The 27,603-nt window shown below is 46.7% G+C and overlaps 1 protein-coding gene and 1 pseudogene across 1 annotated transcript; one reads left to right on the forward strand and one right to left on the reverse strand.

The window, feature by feature from the left end:
• Positions 1 to 27,603, forward strand: LOC119861681 (guanine nucleotide exchange factor DBS-like). The gene is made up of 3 exons (XM_038417085.2): positions 1 to 979; positions 24,900 to 24,968; positions 27,282 to 27,603. Exons 1-3 carry the CDS (start codon positions 871 to 873, stop codon positions 27,506 to 27,508), a joined length of 405 nt encoding a protein of 134 aa, XP_038273013.1. The 5' UTR covers positions 1 to 870; the 3' UTR covers positions 27,509 to 27,603.
• On the reverse strand, positions 10,434 to 10,566 carry LOC119861967 (annotated as a pseudogene).

Consider the following 27,603-nt stretch of genomic DNA (forward strand, 5'->3'; position numbering starts at 1 on the left):
GGCTGTGAAATGTCTGGGCCCTCACAGCCAATGGCTTTGATAAAGCCGTGGGGTGAACTCCTGGCCCCTTTAAAGACAATAGGAAAACTCCCACTGATTTCAGCGGAGCCAGGATTTCACCCCTGGGGGACTTGCCGAATTTAGAGCAGGGGAAAGCCAATACTCGCTGCCAGGCGAGGAATAGCCGGGGTGAGGGGTAGAGGGCATGTCCCTGCTGCCTTCTACCCGCTGCAGAGAGGGGCGGGGGTCCCCATCCTTGGCGGTGGCACAGCTTGGCTCGCGTACCCCACTCTCCCCGTCCCGCTGGGCGGTACCTGGGGAGGGCTGCCCGCATCCCGGCCACCCCGTGCGCGCAGAGCCCCGCTGCGCCCTGAGCGCAGCAGCGAGCCGGGGAGGCAGCGCCAGAGCAGGGCTGGGGTCCGGGCTTAGCCCCCTGCCGCTCGCCAGCCGCTCCGCCGGGAGGCGCCGGGGAGGGACGAACGGCCCCGTCCCCGGCCGCTGCCGGGCGAGGTGTTCCCGAGCCGCCCCCAGCAGGGGAAACTCCCAGCCAAGGTCCCGTGCGCCCGGGCTGGAGGCAGCGGCCCTGCCGGGCTAGCAGGGCAGCCGGCGGCTCCGCAGTGCTGGGCGCGCAGGCCAGGCTGCCCGGAGCGCCGGGGCTGGCGCTGCCCGCTGCGGAGGCGAGGGGCCAGGCTGAGCCGGGCCAGCAGCAGCCGGGGAGCGAGTCTCGGGGGGCGATCCCGGCGCTGGCTCCCGCCTGGGGGGAGCCCAGCCCGGCGCGAGCAACTGGCAGCGGGGACCAACTCACCTGCATCCCCCTCCCCGCGGAGCTCGGCCCTGGCGAGCCCCGCGCCGGAGCGCCCGGCCTCGGGCATGGCCCTGGCGCCCCCCGCGCCGGAGCGCAGCCGGATCTCGGAGGTGGAAATGGAGCGCTACTACTGCCTGCTGCAAGCCGCCGCCCGCCTCGACTCCAGCGCCGCCGGTAAGGGACCGCTCCCCTTCCCCGGCTCTGCCTCCGGGCGCAGCCGGCCTGGCGCCCCCTGCTTCGCCTCAGCCCCCCCAGGATCCGACTCCTCTTCCCTGCCCCCCAGCGCCGCGGTCCTGCCGGGCGGAGCCGCAGCGAGCGAAAGTTGCACCGGGCGGCCGGGGTCACGGGGCAGCTGCTGGGACGCGAGTCCCTCGCTGCCCGGTTCGTTCGCGCCTTACACCCAGCGATTGAAGCCGTCCAAGCCCAAACCTGGCAGGAGCTTTAATCCCGGCCGTGGGGACTGCTTTTGGGGCTGTTTGTTTGGAGGGCTGACCTGCCCTGACGGGCAGGGGGCTTGGAGGGGGGGGGGGAAGATGGGGAGGGGGGTAGCATTGGTAAACTCCAGTGAAAACAGGGTGGTGTTTAAAAAATTTTTTGTAAAGAGAGCCAAAAGTAACCATCTTCATATTGGAAACCCAAACCCAGAATCCACCTGCAGCCCACAGTCTCTTTGACCCAGCCTGTTTTTTCTCCCTCACCTAGTTCTTCTGTCCAGCAGCAATTTTCCTGCCTAATTTAGAGCATGCCTTCAAACATGCATCCTAAAGACTGATTTTAACTGATTTTTTTACCAAGCGAAAGGGACAGACTTCTGCATCTTCCGGTTGCTCACAAATAAATGTATTGCATGCTCATGCCTTCCAAATACCATGCTACTTGCACCCAGTGGACCTGTGGAGGTGACACTTCGGATACAGGTGTGTGATGTAATTGCTGACAGAACCGTACAAGTTGCAGGGGGGAAATAGCCTGGGCCCTCGCACTCTAAAGCCAGGATCCTAATGCACCTATATACATGCTTAACTTTATTCACATGCATAATGTCAAACGCTTGTAGCTGTTTAGAGAACTGGGGCCTAAATACTAGGCAGACAGATCACTAAAGTGAATTCTTGTTAGAAGTCTCTGGTAGGTTTCATTGTAAGTGCTGGATGGTGGTTGTTTAAAAGGCACTGAATAACACTTGCTTTGATGGATTGTACTATGCATGTAGAAGGGGGTCTTATTTTTACAATAATTGCTGCCTCCCCTTGCGTCTCTGACATGCCCTTTCTTGTTGCTGGAACGCTGTCGAAAAGGAATAAGCAAAAGTGTGTGATCGGATGCTAGCCCCTTTGTCGGGCTTCCATAGGCCAGTATTGCTGCAGTACTCCCTCTTGTTCGTACTTGCAGTACTCTGCCTTATGCTTTTGGTGGGCCTTCTGTTGGGCTTTGGGTGTATAAATCAGGCTGCAGTTTATTTGCTAGTAGATTGTGTGATGGTCAGAAAGTTGTGGCTTGTTTTGGAACCTCTGTGACGGGCAGTGATGCACCAAGCCGAACCTCACATTGATTATGCAGGCTCTGAGTCACCTGTGTGTTTGGTATAGTCACACAATAGAAGCCATCAGCATTTTACAAATTGCTGCATCGAACCCTCAGAATGGTTCCAGGTCAGCCAGTTATTGATGGGTAGGTTGAATAGCAGCTGGGCATGATCAACTCTTGATTGATCTATTTACAGTTTTAAAAAAAAAAAAGCAGCAGATGTGTATGATAGCTTGTTTTCCTTAAAAAGAAAAGGAGTACCCGTGGCACCTTAGAGACTAACAAATTTATTAGAGCATAAGCTTTCGTGAGCTACAGCTCACTTCCTTGTTGCCCTTCCTGAGTCACTTAGGTCTCGATTCAAAAATTTATTAGTTTGACTACATCGATGATGTTGCATCAATGTCAACCCTTAATGTGGATGTGCTACACTGATGAAAAGCAGGTGTGACTTGACCCAGTAACTTTAGGCCATGGGCTGCCCTTGTGCCTTAACAGAGCTCCCTTTGATGGCCCATGATCTAGTTATTGTATAGTCCTGCATTGAGTGCAGCGGACTGGGCTAGATGATTTACTGAGGTCCATTCCAGTCCTACACTTTTGTGATTCTATAATTTGCTGGTTTCAGAGTAGCAGCCGTGTTAGTCTGTATTCGCAAAAAGAAAAGGAGTACTTGTGGCACCTTGTTAGAGACTTGTTAGAGACTAACAAATTTATTAGAGCATAAGCTTTCGTGCATCCGATGAAGTGAGCTGTAGCTCACGAAAGCTTATGCTCTAATAAATTTGTTAGTCTCTAAGGTGCCACAAGTACTCCTTTTCTTTTTTATAATTTGCTGATAAACCTTCCAAGGGTTTGCTTTTGGGGGAGATTTTATTTCTTTTCAGCATAATCCTTTAATGGATATCCAGGGGAAAGAGTCAGGGGCTATTGGCACTGCTTTCCCCGTGGTGACAGAGAGCACATCCAGTCCCAGAACTGAAGACACATGTCATTCATTATCTCTTAAGGGCCATCTATGTGCTTGGAGCCAGGCCTGGCACAGAAGACACTCTAACACAAGGATCGAACAGTCTAATTCTGTTTGTCTCGACTCCTTTGCATAGGGTAGCTGAATTTATTAGGCTGGATTTTTTTTATTGGCGAATATAGGTAGAGATGATTAGGTTCTGTAGTAAAAGTGGTTGGTGCTGCAAAGGAACACATGCATGAGCAAGAAAAGGATGCTGTTTGTGGGAATGTTCAATTAAAACAAAACAGTTCTATAGAGTCTGATCCTATTCCTGTTGAGTCAATGACAAAACTCCTATTTTCTTGAAGCTAGATCAGGACTGGGCTTTAGAGAGGCAGTGCGAGTATAAGGGCACGAATGCAGCGGTGATGCATAAATTCTCCACACTATGTAAATGAAGTCTGGGGAACCTGGGCAGATTGCTCTCCGGTAACACAGGTCCCAGTCCTGCATTCCACTCTGCAGATGGACCTTTACACCTGCTTTTGGAAAGTCTGTGGGACTCTATACGGGAACAAGGATGAATTTGTGTGGGTCCAGTTGCAGGACTGGGACCATGATTTGGGTTGCTCTTAGTGTTAAAACAGTCAGCCTCCACTCCAAATCATGAGATTTCTAAAAGGATAAAAAATGTTGGATTCTTCCCCACCCCGTTATTTCTGACTTTTTTAGCCTGGCCTTGGGATACGTTTTAGGCACTTTTCCCCAACCACAAGGGGAAGAAACTTTTTTTTTAAAAAAATGAAAACTGAGATTCTCACACAGTTGCTTGACTGCAAGTGCAGAGGGTTCAAGGAAAGCATCCAATACTAGGAGACTTGTGATAAAATCATGAGGGTTGGCAACGTTGTGTGTATATATTGTGACAAAGCTCCTTCTCTGCCTTGGTGGATCCTGTGCTTATTGGTGGATTTGCTCACCTCAGAGGTTCACAGCAGCCTTCAGTTTGTCCACTTTCGTGGCTCAAATCTGCCATTCACTCAGTTAGCCTCATCACTGGCCAGCATGGGGAAAAGGAAGAACAATAATCCCCGCAGTCTCTGCTGATCCACCTAGTGGATCGGGAAACAGGCCAGAGACCTTCCCTTCTGGTGGAACCCACAGTCCAGGTCAACTCCTCCTTGGTATCAAGTTGCGCCTCTTGCTCCCAGCTCCAGGCACACGCACCACAAACTGAAGTGAGCTCCTTTTTAAACCCAGGTGCCCTGATTAGCCTGCCTTAATTGATTCTAGCAGCTTCTAGATTTGATGCAGGTGTTCTAATCAGCCTGTCTGCCTTAATTGTTTCCAGAAAGTTCCTGATTGTTCTGGAATCTTCCCTGTTACCTTACCCAGGGAAAAGGGACCTACTTAACATGGGGCTAATATATCTGCCTTCTAGCACTCTCTTGTAGCCATCTGGCCTGACCCTGTCACAATACATACACACACACACTTTCTTTCAGTCTTTTTAGGGCGTAACGTGTTTATAGCCGTGGTTGTAGGAGATGCTATTTGAGAGCTGTTATTACATAGTAAGCTTGTATTCTGATGTCCAGAAAATGAATAATATTATCACTCCAAGCCATTCAAGGAGCTGCAGCCCTAACAAGGACCACAGGAGAAAGAGGAATCTTAAACAGTAGGTAGGATGCATTCCGTTTGCATAAAGCACAGTTTCTACACCTGCAATTTCATGATTTATCAGTCGTTTACCATAAGAAAAGTGAAATGACAACAGGGCTGTGTGGGAGGGAGGTAATCTGAAATATAAAGTGGAGTGGGGGAGGGTAATTGACTTAAGTACTGTCAGAGTCTACCTTTGCCTCTAATCTGCATGATGCTCTGAAACTGTTTTTTATGGGAAAACATTTCCTCTACTTTTTCTGCTGTGTTTGCTTCTTGAGTCAGAGTAACAGAATAATGCCACATTTTTAACCAGGGCTTTAAGATTACATGATTCCCCAGCTCCAGAGTTTAACACAGAATTGAGTTCCAACGTCCCTTCCTTTTTTAAAAACAGTTGTTTCTGGCACTTGCGGTTCAGAAGAAAGCCCTACAACAACAAAGGCAGTGTAAACTGATGTAGCGTTGTCTGCCCAAGACTGCAGACAGACTGAAACAATGCTGAAAGTGGTGGACTCTCATGTCTGTTTCAGCGAGTTAACTCTGAAACCGCAAGATGACAAATGTCAACACAGCTAATTATTTCAAAACTGGGGGCCTTGCTGCAGAATTGAGTTTCCCATTATTACAGGGTACATGGGCTAAGGGCAGGGAATTAGTCACTCCATAGACTTCGCAAAAAGAAAAGGAGTACTTGTGGCACCTTAGAGACTAACAAATTTATTAGAGCATAAGCTTTCGTGAGCTACAGCTCACTTCATCGGATGCATCCGATGAAGTGAGCTGTAGCTCACGAAAGCTTATGCTCTAATAAATTTGTTAGTCTCTAAGGTGCCACAAGTACTCCTTTTCTTTTTGCGAATACAGACTAACACGGCTGCTACTCTGAAATCCATAGACTTCAACGCTGCTGCTCCCAAGTTTGCAAATGAATTAGGCCCCAGGACTTATCCTTCAAGTCTACCCTCTGCCTTGCTTCTTCATCTCCTGCTGAGGTTCTTACCTATACATATGCAAAATTGGAATTTGGCCTAAAGGGAGAAAGATTTGCAAGAGATTGAAGATGATGTGAAAAGTTATTGATGTATGTTCACTCTTCTTTGCCTCTGCAGCCCTCCTTTAAATGACCTTGTAGTGAATTAGATTTGCTTTGGAAGCTGATAATATTGGCTATCAGTGATGCATTGTGAGGGCAGATGCTAAGCATATTCCCCAATGCCTGTTTGGCAAATACAGCTCTATGCTGATTGGGAAAACCTCTTTAGTCTCACTCCTGGGTCTTTCCTAAGCACAGACCGACTGAAGTTGGAAATTGAGGAAAGTTAAAAGCTGGCTGAAGCTCAGACATTGCTTTAAGCTTAATGCGAAAGACTCTGAACAAGTTTTTTTTTTTTAATGCCCACGCTGTTTACTGGGAGGTGAACATGAATGCGCATTGTGGGAGTTGAGAAACTTTTATTGCATTTCTTTTGTTAAACACAAATCCAAAATTGAGCTGAACTGGCTTTTAACTTTCCCAATTTTCAGCTGGCATTGGGGTGGGTGCAGACAGAGAGCTGGTCTGGTTAGACAAACACAGATCAGCGTATTGGATGTTGCTCTAACAGTCTGGGAGGTTAGCAGCCATGTGATGGAAGTGGGTAATATGAAAGCCTCTCCTACTGTAATTCAACCTATTTCTGCTTGGCCTGCTTTGAATAAAGCTTCTGTAGTTGGCTAGCTGTTAACTTTGGTTTGGAGCCAGGAAGTGTATAGAGATGCTGAGGGATTGTGGCTCCCGTGAACTCAATAACTTGGCATATTTCCCCTCCATACAGAGCGGGAAAAATTCCCTGAGGCTCACTCCCCTTGTGACATTATTCTGATTGGGGAAGTAGGATCTGGCCCATAGGGAAGAAGCAAGAAGTTCAGTCCCCAGAACTAGTGGACCCCCAAAATCCAGAACTGGCTCTGAACCACTTGCCCCCTTCTGTTCAGCTGACAGCATTGCTTCAGCTGTTCTGGCTGGGACTTTTCCATGGCTGCATATCTTTGCTACCTTTCGGGTATATGGGTCTCTATAGTTTGAGTATAATGGGGATGACTAAGGATTCTGGGTGTTTTTGCTGCTCTGTGGATGTGGGTTTCCTTCACTCCGGTGTCTGCTGGAGGGGCTCCGGGGAATTTACAGTGCGGTTCCAGGCTAAGGGTTTACGGAGGGTCAGTTTTGTGGTGGACTCTGACATCGCATCAACTTGGTTCTGTGCTGATCAGATCCTATAGTGATGTTATGATCCCCCTTGTCCTGTGAAGTTTATCTGGGATACATTTTCATGCAGATCAGCCCCTCTCTCTCTCTCTCTCTCCAGACACCCTGCCTGGATATGGATCAGCTAGCCTTAGGATCGTGTTCTCCCTGCACATGTGAAAAGTTCCACAAAGCATCAGAGAGCCTGAATGGCAATTTCATCTCTCTCTCTCTCCTCCACTTCATTATGTACAATGACACACTTATAATTTATGCTTGGTTAGCTGGTAATCTGATTTTCAGTATGCTAAGAAGTGAATGGTTAGTGAATTTCATTGAGCTATTTAATCAATCTGTGGATTACTACTTTAAGAAGGTTTCAGAGTAGCAGCCGTGTTAGTCTGTATTCGCAAAAAGAAAAGGAGTACTTGTGGCACCTTAGAGACTAACAAATTTATTAGAGCATAAGCTTTCGTGAGCTACAGCATCCGATGAAGTGAGCTGTAGCTCACGAAAGCTTATGCTCTAATAAATTTGTTAGTCTCTAAGGTGCCACAAGTACTCCTTTTCTTTTTACTTTAAGAAGAGGTCTAGGAATCAATTCATGACTCACTTACTGGAAGTCTGGCAGTGTTTACACTTGAATACTTTCTTCTGCTTTCTCTCATGTTAACTAACACAAGTATAAATTCTTGCCTCGACAGGACACAGAAGCTTGCCATCAGTTCTATTGAACCCCAGGTTGCAGCCTACAGATGACTAGTGAGAAGTATTTGTGTCTAGGAACAAATGTTCATGTTGTGTTTACACTAGAATTTTCAACCAGGTTAGTTAACAGCTGTTAAAACACAATGAAAATGTCAAGTGTTAGACCGGTGCTGGGTGACCTGGAGAAATCCCTTAATTTCCCTGCCTCAGTTTCCCACTCTGTAAAAAGGGGGTAATGCTTTCCTTCCTCACAGGGTTGTTGTGAGGCTTATTCATGAATGTTTGTGAGGTGCCTTTGCAAGGTGCCATGGATGAAAGGCTCTAAGAGTGCAAAGTATTATTAAAAAGAAAAGGAGTACTTGTGGCACCTTAGAGACTAACAAATTTATTAGAGCATAAGCTTTCGTGAGCTACAGCTCACTTCATCGGATGCATTTGGTGGAAAAAACAGAGGAGAGATTTATATACACACACACACAGAGAACGTGAAACAATGGGTTTATCATACACACTGTAAGGAGTGTATGTATTATAAGTTACCATTTACTTCAGGCACTGCATCCTACAGAGGTTGATGCCCTTATTCATGAAACCATGGCATGTGCTGCCTGTTCCCCAGAAGTCCCGGTGACCTAGACATCAGGGCATGGGAGCTAGGATGAACAGCTAGGTGGACAAAGTATTCATAGGTGAAGGTGCAGTGTCTTGTGGAGGTGCATTTGCGGGGGAGAAAGGAACCAGGGAATTCTTCCCCCCCGCCCACGATGCACCTGCATAGGGAATGACCAAAATGTCGTTGCTATTGCTCTGATGACAAGGCGGCTGGTTCTGTTGGTGCTTCTTCATGGCTCAAGGGGATATAGCCAGCAGGGGGCTCCCCAGAGCCCTCCCTCTGCGCGTGCCACTTCTTGGAGGCAGACACCGCAGGGAGTGCCTTTCCGCAGCGACTGTAAGGAATGCTGCCCTCTTCAGCCCCGGCACTGACGCTGTGTGCCCTGCAGGGCGCCACTGTGTTGGGTACCGGTAATCGGGGTGGCTTGATGGACTGTGGCTGGCCCACCTCAGAATGATGGATTGGCCGCTGCCATACGAAGGCTGGGTCTGCATGGGAAGGCAGCACGCTTTGCTGAGGCTGTCTTGCTGCTTCTCTTCGGCCGGCATATCTGCATTTGTTGGAGGCCCTAAGTCCTAGTGAGCACCCAGTGCTCAGCTGCTACAGCTCTGCAGGCCCTGCCTGACTTCCAGCGCCCCACAGAACTCAGCACCACGTGGAAAGCTGCTGACCGGTGAGGAAAGCTGCTAACATTTCACTAAGGGGCTCCCTCAATAAACATCCACCTTTGTTGGAGACTCATTCCCTGTGTACCACACTCTTCCCAACACCCTGCAGCCCTTGATCCATCTTGTTACTCCAATGCTCCGCTGTGCGGTTCCCTACCTAAGAGCAGGTCTTTGGCAGCAGAAAGGATGGCAGACAGGTTGTCCTATGGTCTCTTCTGTCAGTAGTGAGGACAGCAGGACACCTTGTGCTCTTTTGGCTGGAGGTGGCCGGTTGGGTGGTGAGCAGGTCCTCTTTGCTAATGAGCCTGGATTGGGTCTCCTTGTCTTGACAGGTTTCAGAGTAGCAGCCGTGTTAGTCTGTATTCGCAAAAAGAAAAGGAGTACTTGTGGCACCTTAGAGACTAACAAATTTATTAGAGCATAAGCTTTCGTGAGCTACAGCTCACTTCATCGGATGCATTGGATACTTGTCTTGACAGTAGATCTGCTGGAGTCTAATGGGAGGGGTGGGGAGCAGGGCTACTAGTTGAGCAGTGACTCTCTCCTGGCTGGTGGGTGTGAGTAATAATGGCTCTGGGCTGGGTAGGCAGCCACGGTGGGAGAAGTAGGCTGTGGTGGGTACTAGACTCCCACTCAGTGCAGTAAAAGCTCTGCCCCACCTTGTCATCAATGCTGAAACTGAGTTAGGGGCTACTTGGTAGAGGCCAATTTATATGCTCAGGGATGGCTTCACCGATTAAGCCAATGGGAGCCACGTGGTGAAAAGCCCCTTGTGCGGCATTCGAAAACCTGATTTTCTCAGCAGCTACATGTGTGGAGCCGGTGTGAGCATGGTTTTAACTGCAGTGGGGCGGTGGGCACGGAACTGTGAGCAAAACCTGGCCCATTAGAAAGTAGTGTCTGTCCAGATTAACACGGGGCGTGTGTTAAACTTCCCTGGGATTGATTTGCCTGCACATTGTATCATTGCAGAGTAGATTGTGAGCCGGTTTTCTTTCGTAAGCGTGTCAGTGATTCCTGAGCTTTTTGGAACTTCCTCTTCAATTAGTATGTGACAGATGGTGGTTTGCTGTGGTATTTTTGACAGAACCAGCCGATGATGCTTGTTGGCTTTCCCAGAGTTGATGAAGTGTATCTTTAATATCAGAAGACATTTTTTCTAATTTATCTCATTGCTAATCTTTACCTGCTAATGAAAGTCTGGTTTTAACTTGCTATAATTAAGAATTTACAGTCTTGTGGCTGAAAGCCTTTTGAATGTTACTCGCAAGGGTTACAGATGTTATGTAGCCTGGAGACACTGCAGCATGCAAACTGTAAATCAATTTAATATACAGTCCTCAAATAAAGGACATATCAGATATTAAACTGATAAGAACAGATATAACTTAGATAATTTTTTTCACTTCAAGGTCCAAGAGACACAGACAAAGTTTTCATCTCAAGGCCAAAAGACCAAAAACATCAAGACACTTGATCACGGCCTTTGATAGGCCAAGAGACTACTTACACTTGATCTTAGCCACTACACTTGATCTTAGCTCAAAGAGCCGAGAAGCGATACTGTAAATGTCAGAAGAACCAACTCTGGCAGGATCTGCTATCAGGCAGGCTGTGTTTACAGCATTCAGAGCAACTGAGACCATGTCATCAATATTTTACCATATCTTTTGTGCCATTGGAGCACGGTAAAAAGGGCTGCTATGCTTTGGAATAAAATAGTGGCCGTTGAATTTCTGGTCACGTCTGAGTTCAATAGCAATAATTATTCTCATATTCTTTTTTTCTAAATGGATATATAAGACTTCTCCCTTAATGCATTAGGACCCCGATCCTGTGTGGATTTATTGAGCTGTGTAGCCCCAGTGGCTTCAGTGGGATTGGCTGTGTGTGGAAAGTGAAGCAGCTGTGTACATTTTTGCAGGATTGGGGTTTGGGTAAGCAGCTGTGCATCTTTTTTGGTGCCTTATTTGTGCGTGCATTTACTGCAAGTGGATGTTTAGTTCAGGTAACTGCTGTTGCAAATGGCTCTTTACAGTAATTGGCATACAGCAGCAGTCTGTCGCAATGCCAATTGTGCATGCAAACAGGCCCACAACTGTGTGTGTTTTGCACACTTGGATGACAAATTTGGTAATTCCATTCTCACTGTAGGTAAGAGAAAAGAAAAGCAGTACTTGTGGCACCTTAGAGACTAACAAATTTATTAGAGCATAAGCTTTCGTGAGCTACAGCTCACTTCATCGGATGCATAGTGAGCTGTAGCTCACGAAAGCTTATGCTCTAATAAATTTGTTAGTCTCTAAGGTGCCACAAGTACTCCTTTTCTTTTTGCGAATACAGACTAACACGGCTGCTACTCTGAAACCTGTAGGTAAGAGAGGAATCTGCTTAATAAAATCCATGCATTTAATGGGTGTCGATCACTGCTGTATGTGTAAAAAGATGTGTATGCATTAAGTGGGATGAAGCAGCCCGGAGTTTTAAAGCTCTATGGCCAGACTATGATCTCACTTACACTGGTGTAAATCCAGAGTGAGGCTATTGGCACCAAGTTGCTCTGGGTGAATTCAGTGTAATTAAAATCAAAACCTGGTTCTCTGGGAGACTCCCCAAGCTTCTCCCACCATGAGTTCCTCCTCGCATCCCATAGGTCATTTCCATGGGATGAGACTTGCTCAGCGTGTCTCCCCCCCCCTCGGTCTCTCTCTCCTGCTGCTGCCACAGAACCCCCATCAACCATCTTGCTTCCAACTTGGTAGAAAAATTCTCTCTTCGCCCCAGACCTCACCTCCTGATTTGGAGGCTGATGTTCCTTTTGTTTGTGGATTTTAGGGAGTTCATAATGCAAACTCAGTTGCAGCCTTAACTGTGGAGTTCCTTCTGCCTTCCCACAATAAGGATGCTGTATACATTGGATGCCAATGCAGATTAAATGTACACCCTTTAAGGAGTGAAGGGAGATCCTAATTAAGGAGCAGAGGTAGTTTCCCTGATGGATGTAAGGCTGGAGCACAGATCTGGCCAAACTGCAGCTTTATCTGAGCTCTGAAGTCCTTTGCCAGATACAGACAAACAGGTCCAGCGGGTTAAGGAAACCCGTTTGTATCCAATTGCCCAGGAGAGTCTAATGTAATTTTATTTCACACCTGTTTTGTTCTAAGCACACACCTTTTGATTGACACTTGCTCAGAGCCCATCACCCTACATGTTCACAAACCTGCATAGTCCATGCCTGCCTGATCACTGAAGGTTGGGCTGTTTTAAAACTTGAGGTTCTTTTGGGGATAATACAGCACTGTGCCAGAAATAGCACTACAACCTCCCTGAGAGGCCTGTGATTGTCCCACTTTACAAATGGGGAAACCGAAGCAGGGAAGACAAGTGATCTGATTCATGGCCACAAAGGAAGTCTGTCTCAGAGCCAGGGATGACGGCTCAGGAGTTCCTGGCTACCAGCTATGTGCTCAGGTTACTAGCCTACACCTTATTGTAAATAAGATAGGTCCCATATTCCAAGGAGTATTAATAAAAACGTAATATTAAAATACAGAGTTTAGTCCTTGAAAATAAGATGCCTGTGAAAATATGGGCAGCTTTCTGCCCTCCTCCTGCATGATGATAACCAGGGCATGCTTCCTGCTCACACCTGTTTGACAAGAGTGTCATTTAAGCATATGTCATGCTTATTGGTGCTTTGAGGTTCCCTGCCCCCCATAGCAGGTACCTGAACTACTGCACACGCATCTAGCACAAACAAGCGTGGTGCAGGAGATTAGACACAGGAAGGTGCCCCAAAAGTGAGGTGATCAGCTTAGTAAAACAGGTGAGTTTCAAGGAACAGGGTGGACCTAGTGACGGGGGACCAGAGTGGACCTAGTTCCAACCATAAGGTTGTGGTAGAAGCGGCCGCATGGCCAGGAGTGGGGGAAGATGGAGGCAGAGGAGGTGCAGGCAGAACTGACATCTAGGCAGTGGGTGTCGGTGCGTTCTGAGCCTCTAGGGCACTGTGTGTGCGTGTTGTGTTCTTCACAACGTTTAGTACCACAGTAGTTCAAAGTTTGAGCCTGGAGTACATAGCAGTAGCAACAGTTGCCTGCTTGTGTTGGCGTGCCTGCATCGTGTGTCCCTGCAGGCTAGGAAAAGAACTGCTTTCCTATTTAACACACTGTGTTTTTAATGTCCTGTGTAGATTTTTCTCAATCGTGTGCAATTTATTGTAGGACGTTGCATAGATTGAATAGATAGTATATGGTTTAAAATAACTCGCTCCTGCCTTGCACTCTGGACAAAATGCATAGTCTTTCCTGGCAGATGCATTGCTTTTGAAGCAAGAATATTTTGCACTTGCAGAATATCATTCATGTGGTGGCCTCAAAGCACTTTGTAGACATCAGTAACTTCACAGGAGCCTTTTGAGGCAGGGAAGGCTTGCAGATGACTAAACTAAGGTAGAGCATGGTTGATTAAGTGGCTGGCTTAAACTGATACAGTGAGAGAAAGGGTAATAGGATGCAATGATCCAGTTTCTCACGCCCCTCTGTCCACCAGACAAATATTCCCTCTTCAGAGCATAGCATCCTCAGCAGCGCAAACAGGGAATGACCAAGGGATTATCTTCATGGTTTAATGTGTCTCTATTATAGCTTCCCACAGTGTTGCAGCAGCCTTCCCATAAAACACATTTCTACTCCTTTCAATTAAATACACTTAGAGCTGGCTTCATAGTTACAAAGAACACTTGATCAATATCATAAAAATGTAATGAGTTACTATGTCGTCTTGACAAGTGTGTGGTGCAGCTGCTGTTTACAGATGGTGTGGGCTACAGTGAAGTTCAGAAAGGAAAGAAAACAATGGGAGAGGGACAGGAAAACCCTTTAAAAAGGATATTAATGAAGCCAGAGGGCCTGTGTATCTGAACAGAGGGAGTCAAGGCTCAAAAGCTAGCTCCTTATTAACTGTGTAGACTACTGTAAGTACCTGAACAGATGGACTTTGACCATCCTGAAAGGAAAGATTTCTAAGAATGGGCATCATTCTCATAGCCTCAATTTGTACAAATCCTAAAATCCACCCCAGGATACAGTCAAAAGGGAAGAGGACTCGGCAGCATATTCTGGGCTGCACAAAACCAACCAGCTAGGACAGAAATGATTCAGCAGTGTTCTCTTAAGTACAGATTCATATTCTCTCTCTCTCTCTGCCCTGAGGAATAAAGGCTCAATCCCACATGCCCCCCACACACCGCTATACTCCCCTTCCTTCCCCTGCCTGACTTCACATATTCTCAGGAGCCATGTGTTGTAGCAACAATCCAGTTGGAAGAGGAATCTTTCAGCTCTGTTCCTTGAATGCAGCAATGGCTTCAGCGTGATTTTTATATATTCAGCCGGGTATGTATATAGAAGTGAATAGTAAAATGTTATTACAGGCAATCTACCCTCCAGTTCTGCATAAGTTTTTAGATGCAACCTTAAAAGTGGAAGTCAAATCTGCTTGGCATGGATATCTGTCTGATGTGTAAAGCCCTGTGGGATATGACAGGATAAAGGATTCTACTAGGTGCTACTGGTTTCAGGTTCAGTTTTGTATCTGCACTGCTCTGATAGGGTCTATCTGAGAGCAGTTGTCTGCCTGGTGTGGTTTAGGCAGGGTGAATTGGGTGCCGGGCCTTTATTTTTCCTAGTATTTGCCCAGGAAGTTGAATGAGGTGAAGAATGCAAACTGAGTGCTAGAGGGAAGCCGGTGACGTGACAGCCGCAAGGGAATGTGATCATGAAGTGGTTACGCTTTGACCTTTACCAAAAGGGTGGTGATCTCATCTGTATATTTTTTTTGTCGAGCCATTGACTTCCCTTAACCCTTAAGGCTCTGCAAGGGAGTGTACACCCATAAGCGTCTAACTCTTTGCTGCCTGATCCAAGTACTCCCAGCCAAGATTTTCAAGAGTAACTGGTTTTGAGTGGCCAAGTGGAGACACCTTAAAATGGCTTGATTGTCAGAAAGTGCTGAGTACCCGCCCTCTGGCCGTGAAACTCCTTTGAGGTGTCTTGAATGGGAGACCCCAAAATGCTAGTCACCTTCTGAAATTCTGGGCCTCCATCACTGTCGGTCGCTGAGTCTACCCCCCCACAACCCTGACTCCTAAGCATGAGTCGCAACTCAAACTCTCTCCCAGCCATTGAATTTTCAGCTTTAGGGGCCCTTCTCTCCACCAATCTCGTCTGCTGTCCTTCCCCACAGCTGCCGGACACTCAACAAAATCCCCGACTCTTCTCCCCATCTCCCTAACTTTCCCACAAGTGGGTTCTGCCGCTGCTTGTCCTTGGCTACGCTGAGCCAAGGTGGGAGAGGCACTCTTTCGTGCGGTAGCCGTTGGTTACACTCGCTGTTAGTGGGTTCAGCTGCCCCCATGGACAGTGAGGAGTAGCTTTTGTCCTTAAAGGAACTTAAAATTTAAGTGAATAAAGTGTTGCTGGAGAGGAAGGCATGGTGTTGGCGAGGAACTTCCGAGTTCAAACCTGACACAAAGTCCTTGTCCTTGGTGTCATAGGTGGTGGGTATCATAGGTCAGGGGAGGCTAAGCCTCCCTTGGCATAGCTGATGCCACGCTGCTGTGGGACACCTGAGCCGTGGTGGCCCTGCCTGCCCTCTGCCTCTTCCCATCCCTGCTCCGCCCCTTCCCCAAGGCCCTCACAACCTGTTGCTCCCTGGTGAGTCCTTCCTCTTCTCCACTCCACTTCCCACTCTGGAGATCCCTGCTGATAGCCGTGTCCCTCCACTCCTGCAAGGCCCCCCCGCCTGCTGCTTGCCGCATCCCTCCTCTCTTCCGCCTCCCTCCCCCATGAAGCCATCCATGCTTTAGTATATGTGGCTTTAAGTAGTCACTTAAGTTGTATCTCAGAGAGTGTTGTGAAGATTGATTGATTGGTTAGTGTTTGCACAATGCTTTGAAGGTAAAAAGTGCCTTTCAACTTACCGGCAGTGTGGTCCAGTGGGTAGGGGTGCAGAAGTTGTAGGTTCTAGTCCTACCTGTGACTCTAGGAAACTCTTTCTCCTACCACCATGGGTGTGACTTGTCTATTTAGGTTGTAAATTGTTTGGGTAAAAGATGGTCTCTTAGTATGTGTTTGTATAGTGCCTAGCACAACAGGGTCATAAGCTCATTTGGGTCCACAAGGCACTACAGTAATACAAGCCCCCCTAGTGCTAAATAACCTTCATTATCAGGGATTGTTGTTTAAAATTTTTTTTCTCCAATTACTGTCCTGTAGCATAGCTGATCTTTAGGAGGCTGGCAGGTAGGAAAGGCACAAGAGTGGGCAGATTGGGTAAGGCTTGAGAAAGCCCTGGCTGGGATGATTTAGTTGGTATTGGTCCTGCTTTGAGCAGGGGGTTGGACTAGATGACCTCCTGAGGTCCCTTCCAACCCTGATATTCTATGATTCTGTGACTGGCATCTGCTAACAGTACAGCTGCTGGTGAACCATGCACTTTTCAGATAACAGATATTTCTCTTGGAGGCAAGGCCGGCCTAAGGGGTGGGCGTCCCGGGCAACCGTCCAGAAGCGCTATGGTCAAGGGGGCGTCATGCAGCAGCGCAGAGGTGAGCATTGCCGGCGTAGAGTTAGAAACTGCTTGGGGCTGGTAGGGGAGCGCGATGTGGGGGGCGCCCAGATTTCTCTCTGCTCCCTCCCGGCGGAGAAACATGGGGGGGGGGTAGCGATGACATACAGATACTACTCACCCCCCTCCCCAACATTCCTCTGTGCTCCCCTAGGGGGCTGTGAGGGGGGAGCGAGGAGCGACATCAGGGCTCCCTGCATCCAGGTCACTTTCCCCACCTGGGTTGTACTGTGAGGTGAGTATCAGGAGCTGCTACTCTCCTGCCCTCCCCTTAGGCAGCCCCGGTGGGGAAGTGACCTGGATGCAGGGAGCCCTGATGTCGCGCCTCGCTCCCCCCTCACAGCCCCCTAGCATTTGAGGTGGGAGCGAGCAGCAATGCCAGCTGCTTCACGCCTTCAGGTCAGTTTCCCCATGTGGGCGGAGGAGGGAGTGCAGGGGTTAGGAGTGATGGGGACAGAGTGCAGGAGTCGGAGGGACGGGGGATGGGCAGATTCGGGGGGGGGGGGGGGCACCGTGCCTACAGGGACCAAAGGCGCCAAAATACAAGTTCATCCAGGCTGCCATTTTCCGTAAGGCCGGCCCTGCTTGGAGGAAAAGGACTATCTAAAGGTCAGTGGGAATAGAGCTGTGCAAATAACCAGTTTTTGGTTTGTGGCTGAATCGGGGTAGGGGAGGAGTTTCAGGTTGACCCAAAAAAATATATATATTCTGGCAAAACCAGAAAGTTAACTTTGTTTTGTTTTGGGTCACGTGAAACGTTTCATTTGCTTTGGAAGTTTTTAAACTTTTTTTGATTTTAAGTGGAATAAAATTCAAAACAAAAAGTTTTTGAAGAAAAAAAATCAAAACCTTTTAATTTAGAACATGTAGCAAAATGTTTCAGCTTTTCAGAATTCTTTTTTTTTTTCTTTTTCTTTTTTTGACCCAAGCAATTTGGTGAATTTGACACGAATTCACCAGAATGTTTTGGTTGCCCAAATATGCATTTTCAGTGAAAAAAGTTCTCAAGAAAATTTGCATAGCTCAAAGGGGGAAGGAGCGAATTGCTTTATCCACTGCAACCTGTCTAGTCTGGTAAGAATGCAAACTGATAAATAAATGCCTTCCTATTAAACATTGACTTGGAAAGACACTTTTTTTTTTTTAGTTTTTTTTTAAATAAGTGCTTTTGTTACCACCCTAAGGTTAACTCCTCGTTGCTAAACAGTGTTCTCTGAGAGCTATTAATAAATCAGTCTTTCTGCCCCTATTCCTAAATTTAGGCAAAGGGTGCCTTTATTGTAAATCTTTAGTTGCTTTCTATTTTATTGTCACAGTAGTTTATTCTGTGGGCCAGCTTTTCAAACAATGTCCTGTGGCTATGGCTTCACTGGAAAAAAAGGCAATTCCTAGGTGAGGGGTATAGGGTTGACCCTGACTAGCTTCAGTGAGGTAAAAATTACTTGTGCTTTGTCTCCATTTTATAGCAAATTAGCAATCTTGATGGGAAAATGCACCTTTTGGACAGCGAAGACATAGCCTGTAACTGTGAGTGCACACACAAGTCCTGCATTTGTTTACTGATGTCATTAGGCATGCAAATGTTGCATTCATTTAGATGCATGTGCCGTGCCTAACACAGTGGGGTCCTGGTCTCTGCACATGTGGATCTGACTGTAGTATCAAGGCCTTTGACTGTAAACTCTTTGGGGGCAGGGACAGAGTCTTTTTACAGTCGCTCACATTTATATAAAGTGATCCAGGGAGACAAGATTGCAAAGCAGCAACATCCATTGCTTGTAATGTACTTCTGGGTGAAAAGACTAATGGGGAACAAAATACAAGCTGTGGAATAAAGGATAAAGTGCTGGAGGCTTGTGGGAATGAAGTTAATTTGAGATTGAAGGATGAGGTTCTGCAGGAGTTGGACAATGACCAAACCGACCACAATGATACCAAAGAGACTTTGGGGGAAAATATCTGAGCGTATTACAGCTTGGCCCCAGGCAGCTTGTGCACTAATGAAAGAAGGGAAATTTCATGGCAAGGCAATGTGGTAGTGATCCAGTGATGTGCTGGAGGCATTGAAAGAGGAGGAGGAAAGGTTTAAATGATGGCAGAAAATAAGAATGGAGTGCAAGCTGGTAAAGAAAATGGCCAAAAGAGCAGTGGCAGAAAGTAAGGGTCAGGCACTGAAAGCCTTATGTGCAGGACCACTTAAGAAGGAGGGGGAGAAAGGATTAGCTAAGATTAGGCAAAGAAGCACAGAGGATTTGGAAGCTGTGAAGCTTATAACAGAGTGCCTGGAGAATTGTTCTGGTGATGCTTGGGGTCATGCCGTTTGCTGGAGACATACGTTGAGACTATCATGGACATGTACCAGGGTAGCACAATGGTAGTGAGAAGCAGCTGTGGCTGCAGGGAGTCATTCACTGCAAGGGTAGCTCTACATCAAGGATCGGCCTTCAGGCCATTCCTATTGGTGATTGGAAAGGACATATTGGTGCAGCAGATTAGGAGATCAGCTCAGTAGAGCACGCTTTGTGCCAAGGACATTATGTTGTGCTGTGAAGAGAAATATGAACTGGAAAAGGACCTAAAACTATGGAAGGCTGCATTAGAGGGAAATGGCTTATGAATCAGCTGACAAAAGGCTGAATACATGCAACGCTTCATTGAGAGGGACAATGAGAAGTCAGTAAAACAGGCTGGCATAGAGTTAAAGTCTATGCAACAATTTAAATATCTTGGTTCAGGGTTGAGGCATGATGGGAATGTCGATGCGGACATTAGGAGCCACATGAAGAGCACTTGGTGTAAATGGAGGGAGTTGATGGGATTTCTCTGCGGTAAGTATATGCCAAGTAAACTAAAGAGCAAAGTATATAAGATCATGATTAGGCCAGCCATAATGTATGGGTCAGAATGATCGCCAATGAGGAAGAGAGAGCATCAGTTACTTCAGACTGCCAAACTGAGAATGCTAAAGTGAACGCTGAGTAAGACGAGAGCTACCCAATGAAACTGTACAAGCCATGATGCAGCTATCCCCCATCACAGAAAAGTTGAGGGCATATCAACTGACATGGCCGGGTCATGTGAGATGACAAGACTTGGGGTGTGTTCACCAGAGAGTACAAGAGCTAGTAGTCAAGGGACAAAGATCACGAAGACCTAGAAAATGGTGGTTTGAGATGGTGAAGGAGGACATGAAGAAGGTTGGCCTCAGGTTGGATGACACAGTTGGCAAGAACACTTGGAGATGAAAAACAAGAGTTGCTGACCTTGATTGATGGGATAAAGTGAAGGCAAAGGAGAAGAAAGACAATCTGGTACCACTGTCATAAAGTACATCAGGGTAGATGAGAGGGCTAAAGGAAGTTGATTAACAACTTCTGGGGAAATTCTGCGCCATTGCGGTGCAACAGAAAAATGCCCCCCCCCCCCGATGCCCTTTGCTTCCTTGCAGAAAATGATTTCTGTTGGGGTGGGGAAGCAAAGAGAAGCTACGCCAGTGTTCACTCACCCCTCCCCGGCAACTCAGATGCTTCTGTTCGGACAGTTGGGGGAGAAGTAAATCACTGGGGGGGAGGGGAACTGGGGCTTCCCTGGCCAGCCAGGGAATTAGTCTTGGCTGGGTGGGGGGATGGGAGGAGGGGGATAGAGACGGCGTTCCCCCTCCCCCTTCCCTTCCTGCACAGAGCAGCCGGGGCTGGGTCAGATCAATCCCCAGAAAGTTCCTCCGGCTGCAGGAAGCTCTACACTGCAGGAGGGGCTTGGTAGGGAGAGTTTTTTGTGTGTGTGTGTGTGTGTGTGTGTGTGTGTGTGTGTGTGTGAAGCTCAGCGGGGGGTTGGGTGTAGGGGGGTCTGGATGCAAGGGGGTAGGGCAGACAAGGGGAGCAGCTCCCTGTACAGTAACCCTTCCCCCACCAACACCCCCCATTGAGCCACCCCAAAATCTGGAGCCCCCCTCTGAGCCTCCCAAACCCCCACCCCACTAAGCCTCACCCCATGTAGCAGGAGCCCCCCACCTCACTGAGCCCTAACCATATTCACCTGGGTCCCCTGCACCCAGAACGCTACACCGAGCCCATGTGCACCTAGGACCCCTCCCCCCCCATCCCCAACCGCACCTAGCTCTCCATCGAGTTGCCTGCACCCAGATTGCACCACACAGAACCCTGGTACTCTTGAGGGAATTCTGCACCAAAAAAATTAAAAATTTTAAATTTTTGCATATTTTATTTATCAAAATAACACGGAAACACAATAACAATATAATCACACAATGTTCAATTATTTTGGTAAGTTATTTCAAAATACTTGTTAGCAAATAATTGAACATGTATGATTATATTGTGTTGTTTTGACAAATAAAATATGCAGAATTTAAAAATATTGTGCGCAGAATTCCCTCGGAGTAAAATTAATTCTGTAGAGTAAGCAACAATAATAGGGCTAAATCTTGGTCTCATTGAAATAAGTAGTTTTACGACTGACATCACTGGGCCAAGGCTTGACCCGTAAACAGCAAACAGAACAGTTTAAGTGAATGGGAGTGAAAATAGCAAGGTATGCAACTGAATGCCAGGGAAACACTCAAATAAAACAACATAAGCGATGTTTGATGCCAGAAAAGGGATTTGAGTAAGAAATGTTCCCAGTGAGCCAAGGAGGTAGTGGAATGTCACCCAGTGTCAGGACTTCAGGCAGCCAAGAGAATAATCCCTGAAATCAGAGTTTTATCAAAGAAACATAGAGTTAAGCTTAACTTTCAAAAAGCGCAGACTTAATGGCATATAGGTGTGTTTAAATTGATCATATTCACACTATCCAGGACATACATTATATAGTAATATTTGTTTCCAGCACCTTCAATCAGTGTAAATTGAGTGTTTTTTTATTTTTAAGCTATCACTCCATTTACACATTGTGGGATAATATTCTAATGGACACGAATCCTTATTCATTCTCTCTCTCTCCGTGTCATAAAATTCTGCTGAGATGCAGGAGGTTGGGGTCATGATACACTACAGGTGGCTTACAGCCTTTTTTTCCTATTATTTAATTTTAGAAATCTAATCATGATGCATCAGAACCTTTCTAATCTTTCTAATGTGTTTTGTGCAAACAGCTTGGCTGACTGCAGAGTTTTATTTGCTTTGGGCGTGCATTAATTTTTCCAGAATTAAGAAACATGAATATGATAAAATGCCCTGTATATTTCACAAGATACCATTCTTTGACACTGCTGCTGCCAACAGAAACATGCAGCTCGCTGTGCTGGGAAGTACCAAGGGATTCTGCAGAGGAGGGAACTATAGAATCATAGAATATCAGGGTTGGAAGGGACCTCAGGAGGTTATCTAGTCCAACCCCCTGCTCAAAGCAGGACCAATCCCCAACTAAATCATCCCCGCCAGGGCTTTGTCAAGCCTGACCTTAAAAACTTCTAAGGAAGGAGTTTCCACCTCCTCCCTAGGTAACCCATTCCAGTGTTTCACCACCCTCCTAGTGAAAAAGTTTTTCCTAATATCCAACCTAAACCTCCCCCACTGCAACTTGAGACCATTGCTCCTTGTTCTGTCATCTGCTACCACTGAGAACAGTCTAGATCCATCCTCTTTGGAACCCCCTTTCAGGTATTTGAAAGCAGCTATCAAATCCCCCCTCATTCTTCTCTTCCGCAGACTAAACAATCCTAGTTCCCTCAGCCTTTCCTCATGAGTCATGTGTTCCAGTCCCCTAATCATTTTTGTTGCCCTCCGCTGGACGTTTTCCAATTTTTCCACATCCTTCTTGTAGTGTGGGGCTCAAAACTGGACACAGTACTCCAGATGAGGCCTCACCAATGTCAAATAGAGGGGAATTGATCAGATCCCTCAATCTGCTGGCAATGCCCCTACTTATATATCCCAAAATGCCGTTGGCCTTCTTGGCAACAGTGGCACGCTGTTGACTCATATCCAGCTTCTCGTCCACTGTAACCCCTCGGTCCTTTTCTGCAGAACCGCTGCCTAGCCATTCGGTCCCAAGTCTGTAACGGTGCATGGGATTCTTCCGCCCTAAGTGCAGGACTCTGCACTTGTCCTTGTTGAACCTCATCAGATTTCTTTTGGCCCAATCCTCTAATTTGTCTAGGGCCCTCTGTATCCTATCCCTACCCTCCAGCGTATCTACCTCTCCTCTCAGTTTAGAGTCATCTGCAAACTTGCTGAGGGTGCAATCCACACCATCCTCCCGATTATTAATGAAGATATTGAACAAAACCGGCCCAGGACCGACCCTTGGGGCACTCGACTTGATACCAGCTGCCAACTAGACATGGAGCCATTGATCACTACCTGTTGAGCCCAACAATCTAGCCAGCTTTCTATCCACCTGGTAGTCCATTCATCCAGCCCATACTACTTTAACTTGCTGGCAAGAATACTGTGGGAGACCACGTCAAAAGCTTTGCTAAAGTCAAGAAACAACATGTCCACTGCTTTCCCCTCATCCACAGAGCCAGTTGTCTCGTCATAGAAGGCAATTAGATTAGTCAGGCATGACCTTCCCTTGGTGAATCCATGCTGACTGTTCCTGATCACTTTCCTCTCCTCTAAGTGCTTCAGAATTGATTCCTTGAGGACCTGCTCTATGATTTTTCCAGGGACTGAGGTGAAGCTGACTGGCCTGTAGTTCCCATGATCCTCCTTCTTCCCTTTTTTAAAGATGGGCACTACATTAGCCTTTTTCCAGTCGTCTGGGACCTCCCCCAATTGCCAGGAGTTTTCAAAGATAATGGCCAATGTCTCTGCAATCACATCTGCCAACTCCTTTAGCACTCTTGGATGCAGTGCATCTGGACCCATGGATTTGTGCTCGTCCAGCTTTTCTAAATAGTCCCAAACCACTTCTTTCTCCACAGAGGGCTGGTCACCTCCTCCCCATGCTGTGCTGCCCAGTGCAGTAGTCTGGGAGCTGACCTTGTTCGTGAAGACCGAGGCAAAAAAAGCATTGAGTACATTAGCTTTTTCCACATCCTCTGTCACTAGGTTGCCTCCCTCATTCAGTAAGGGGCCCACACTTTCCTTGACTTTCTTCTTGTTGCTAACATACCTGAAGAAACCCTTCTTGTTACTCTTAACATCTCTTGCTAGCTGCAACTCCAGGTGTGATTTGGCCTTCCTGATTTCACTCCTGCATGCCCGAGCAATATTTTTTTACTCTTCCCTGGTCATTTGTCCAATCTTCCACTTCTTGTAAACTTCTTTTTTGTGTTTAAGATCAGCAAAGATTTCACTGTTAAGCCAAGCTAGTCGCCTGCCATATTTACTATTCTTTCTACACATCGGGGTGGGGTGGTTTGTCCCTGTAACTTCAATAAGGATTCTTTAAAATACAGGCAGCTCTCCTGGATTCCTTTCCCCCTCATGTTATTCTCCCAGGGGATCCTGCCCATCAGTTCCCTGAGGTTATCAAAGTCTGCTTTTCTGAAGTCCAGGGTCCGTATTCTGCAGCTCTCCTTTCTTCCCTGTGTCAGGATCCTGAAATCAACAATCTCATAGTCATTGCCTCCCAGGTTCCCATCCACTTTTGCTTCCCCTACTAATTCTTCCCAGTTTGTGAGCAGCAGGTCAAGAAGAGCTCTGCCCCTAGTTGGTTCCTCCAGCACTTGCACCAGGAAATTGTCCCCTACCCTTTCCAAAAACTTCCTGGATTGTCTGTGAAGTGCTGTATTGCTCTCCCAGCAGATATCAGGGTGATTGAAGTCTCCCATAAGAACCAGGGCCTGCGATCTAGTAACTTCCGTTCGTTGCCAGAAGAAAGCCTTGTCCACCTCATCCCCCTATAACTGTAGCTTACTTAAAAAAACAAAAAAAGTTTCGAGTATCCCCTACGTCCTGCTGAATACAGGCATGTATTCTTAACATTTCAAGATAACCCTGACATGTTACCTTTAACATAATTAATGCACCTGATAGTTACCACTGTATTGTGGCATTTGATCTGCTTGATGAGTTAAGAAATGTATATACCTAGGTATACAGTGTTCTTAGGTGTGACCTTTTAAATATTGAGTTTAGTGATAAGCCTCCACTCATGGATGCATTTAGCTGTTTTGCTTTTGCTGTGTTTCCTAGAAACCATAATTCCCCTTTGTGCAAAGGACATCAGTGACAATTTGAGGAAGAAATTTGCTTTTCTTTCTGGTGAGTATGGTAAATGTTCCCCATGTTCTCTGTGTAAAGTAATTCAATTTGCTGCATGAACCTATGCACCATTTGGCAAAATGATACTATACACAGGAGATTATTCATCAGTTCATCTCCGGTGCCACTAGAAGTGTTGTTAATAAAACATTGTGGCAGTTTGAAAGATCAGATTAGGTTTCTTTCTCAAGCCATGCTACAAAATATTCCACTCTTCATACATTTAGAGTATTCACAAGTATGGTGCTTTAAAATAGAATATGTTTCTATAGGCTTGTGGCCAGTTTACAAGTATTAACCCTTTTTTTCCTGACTTCTTTGCTATCGCATCCTAAGTGTGCTGATACAGAGATTAAGTGGATACATCTGGTTATCCCTCCCCCACCCCAACATCTAATAGTTTTGATAGTTCTAACTCTTATGTGGGAAATGTGCATTTGAAACCCAAGCTAGAATTTGGCCCATAATACCGAAACATTTTAGGGGCCAATTCCCAGGTCCTTTTTTAGTTTTTCATCTGATCCTTCCTGAGGAAAGTTCCTGCCTAAAGGTAGGTTCTATTGAAAATAGTACCCCTTATGTCCCATTTTTCAAAAGTGATTTTATGGTATGTCAACACTGGAATAAAAGACCTGGGGCTGGTCTGGGTCAGCTTACTTGGGCGTATGGGGCTCGGGCTGCAGGCCTAAGTTGCTGTTCAGGCTCTGGCTTGAACCTGAGATCTGGGATCCTCCTCCCTTGTGAGGTCCCCGAGCTTGGGCTCCAGTCTGGGCCTGACTGTCTACACAGCAATTTTACAGCCCCACAGCCCAGGTCCTGCGAGCCCAAGTCAGCTGACCCAGGCCATCCACGGGTGTTTAATTGCTGTGTAGATGTACCCTTAGAAACTGAAGGGTAAAAATTTCAGAAGTGCCTAAAGGCCAGATTGTTTAAAGTAATTAAGTGTCTACTGGGATTTTCAAAAGCACCTACGCACCTATCTGCATTGTTAGGCATATAGATACCTTTAAAAATCAGATCCTAAGTGTCTTAGGAGCCCAAATCTCATTGACTCTCAGTGAGACTTAAGCTCCCAAGTGTCACTTCTGAAAATGGGATTTAGGGGCTTTTGAAAATTGTACCCAAGAATTTATTAGAAAATGATGATCTTCCTGCAGAATTTTTGAAAATTCTATCCCCGTGTAGGCTGCTGATCTTTCTCCCCAGTCCAAGAGGGATGGACCCCATATCCTGTTCGGGCCTTTTTCCTCAGGGCTTCGTTTATTGGGGGCACCAACAATCTTTCACAAAAACCCAAGAATAAACAGTTAGTTCCCTTGACCTAGGCCATTCTTGCCAGAACCTCCCTGCTTCTGGCAAGTCTTCCTCAGTCCTCCTATGAGCCATCTGCCTTTGAGTCATCCTGCCCCATGGCCTACCACAGGAACCAGCCTGCTTCCTGTAGCTCTCCACCTCAACTGAGCTCTTTATAGGAATCACCTAACTTGGTGGGTCTGATAATCCCCTCTACCTGGCCCAAACACCTGGTCTTAAAGAACAATGCTGGCTGGCCTCTGGCCTTCACAGGGGCAGACACCTGGTACACCCTGCTATACAGAATTCCATTGGATGGTTCCTAAACCCTATGGAAAGTGTATGATTTTTCTCTTCAGTTTCAGGATCATCAAAACATGGAGCTTTTGGATTGGGTCATTTGGATTTCTCTCCAGCACTTCCATGTTGCAGTACTGAACTGTTTGTTCTCACCAGCAGGTGTCAATAACACCCTGTTGGTATTGCAATGAGGATACACTTTTATGAGAAAATCCTTCCCTGGGTTGCATAGGTGCAATGATGGAATAGGAGGAGAAAAGATGCCAGGATTCTCTCTTCCCCATCCCTACGGTGCACCCTCAAAGCAACTGGACAGGAGTCCAACAGGGCAGGCTCATGGCATGAGGGCACGGTGAGTCCCCAGCAACCATGAATGATGCCGATGGTTGGCAGCAGAGGCTAAGATGAGCAACAATGAACACTGCAGTGTTTCCCTAGATCCTCCATTCCCTAAATCACCCTGTCTGGTACTTGTAGGATGTGTCTGAGATCCTTAGCGTAGGTAGAACCTGCTTTACTTCCCGCCCCCCCACCTCCAATATACAAAGCTCAAAAGGGATAGGATAGGATTTTTGCCTTTAGTCTGTAGATGTTAAAGATGAGTGCTACTTTATGACCACTATTGGACTAGCTGCATGTTTTGTTTTAAATTGGGACTTTTTTGGCTTGGCATGGTTTCTGGACAAACTGTACAGACAAGCACTATTCTGTTACTTGTAGGTGGCCGAGGGAAAGACAACGGTTGGATCATCACGTTTCCTGAAAACTCCCATTTCAATGAAGCATCGGAGGAGGTTCTAACGAAAGTCTTAACATACTTAACTTCGCTCCCAAGGTATGGTGCTGCCTTCCTGCTTTCGTGCTTCGTTGGCCGAGGTTCCCATCTTATCTGGTGTCGGACATGTGAGCTGCGGTACAATTGCCTCATTGTGAATGAAGCTAGGTAGAGAAGGAGGAAATTACCTGCAAAGCCTCATGATGTTGAGCCAGAATGTTAAATTGGTATTTCTTATACCAATAACTACATAATAAAAAGTAGATT

Source organism: Dermochelys coriacea, chromosome 9 (genome assembly GCF_009764565.3).
Source record: "Dermochelys coriacea isolate rDerCor1 chromosome 9, rDerCor1.pri.v4, whole genome shotgun sequence".
NCBI classification, from domain to species: domain Eukaryota; kingdom Metazoa; phylum Chordata; order Testudines; family Dermochelyidae; genus Dermochelys; species Dermochelys coriacea.

Bases quoted from the DNA above. Each gene is read 5' to 3' on its own strand.
- LOC119861681 (XM_038417085.2), top strand. From the start codon at position 871: ATGGCCCTGGCGCCCCCCGCGCCGGAGCGCAGCCGGATCTCGGAGGTG. The intron at 980-24,899 runs GTAAGGGACCGC...TGTGTTTCCTAG, and splicing joins CCTCGACTCCAGCGCCGCCG to AAACCATAATTCCCCTTTGT. The intron at 24,969-27,281 runs GTGAGTATGGTA...TGTTACTTGTAG, and splicing joins GAAATTTGCTTTTCTTTCTG to GTGGCCGAGGGAAAGACAAC.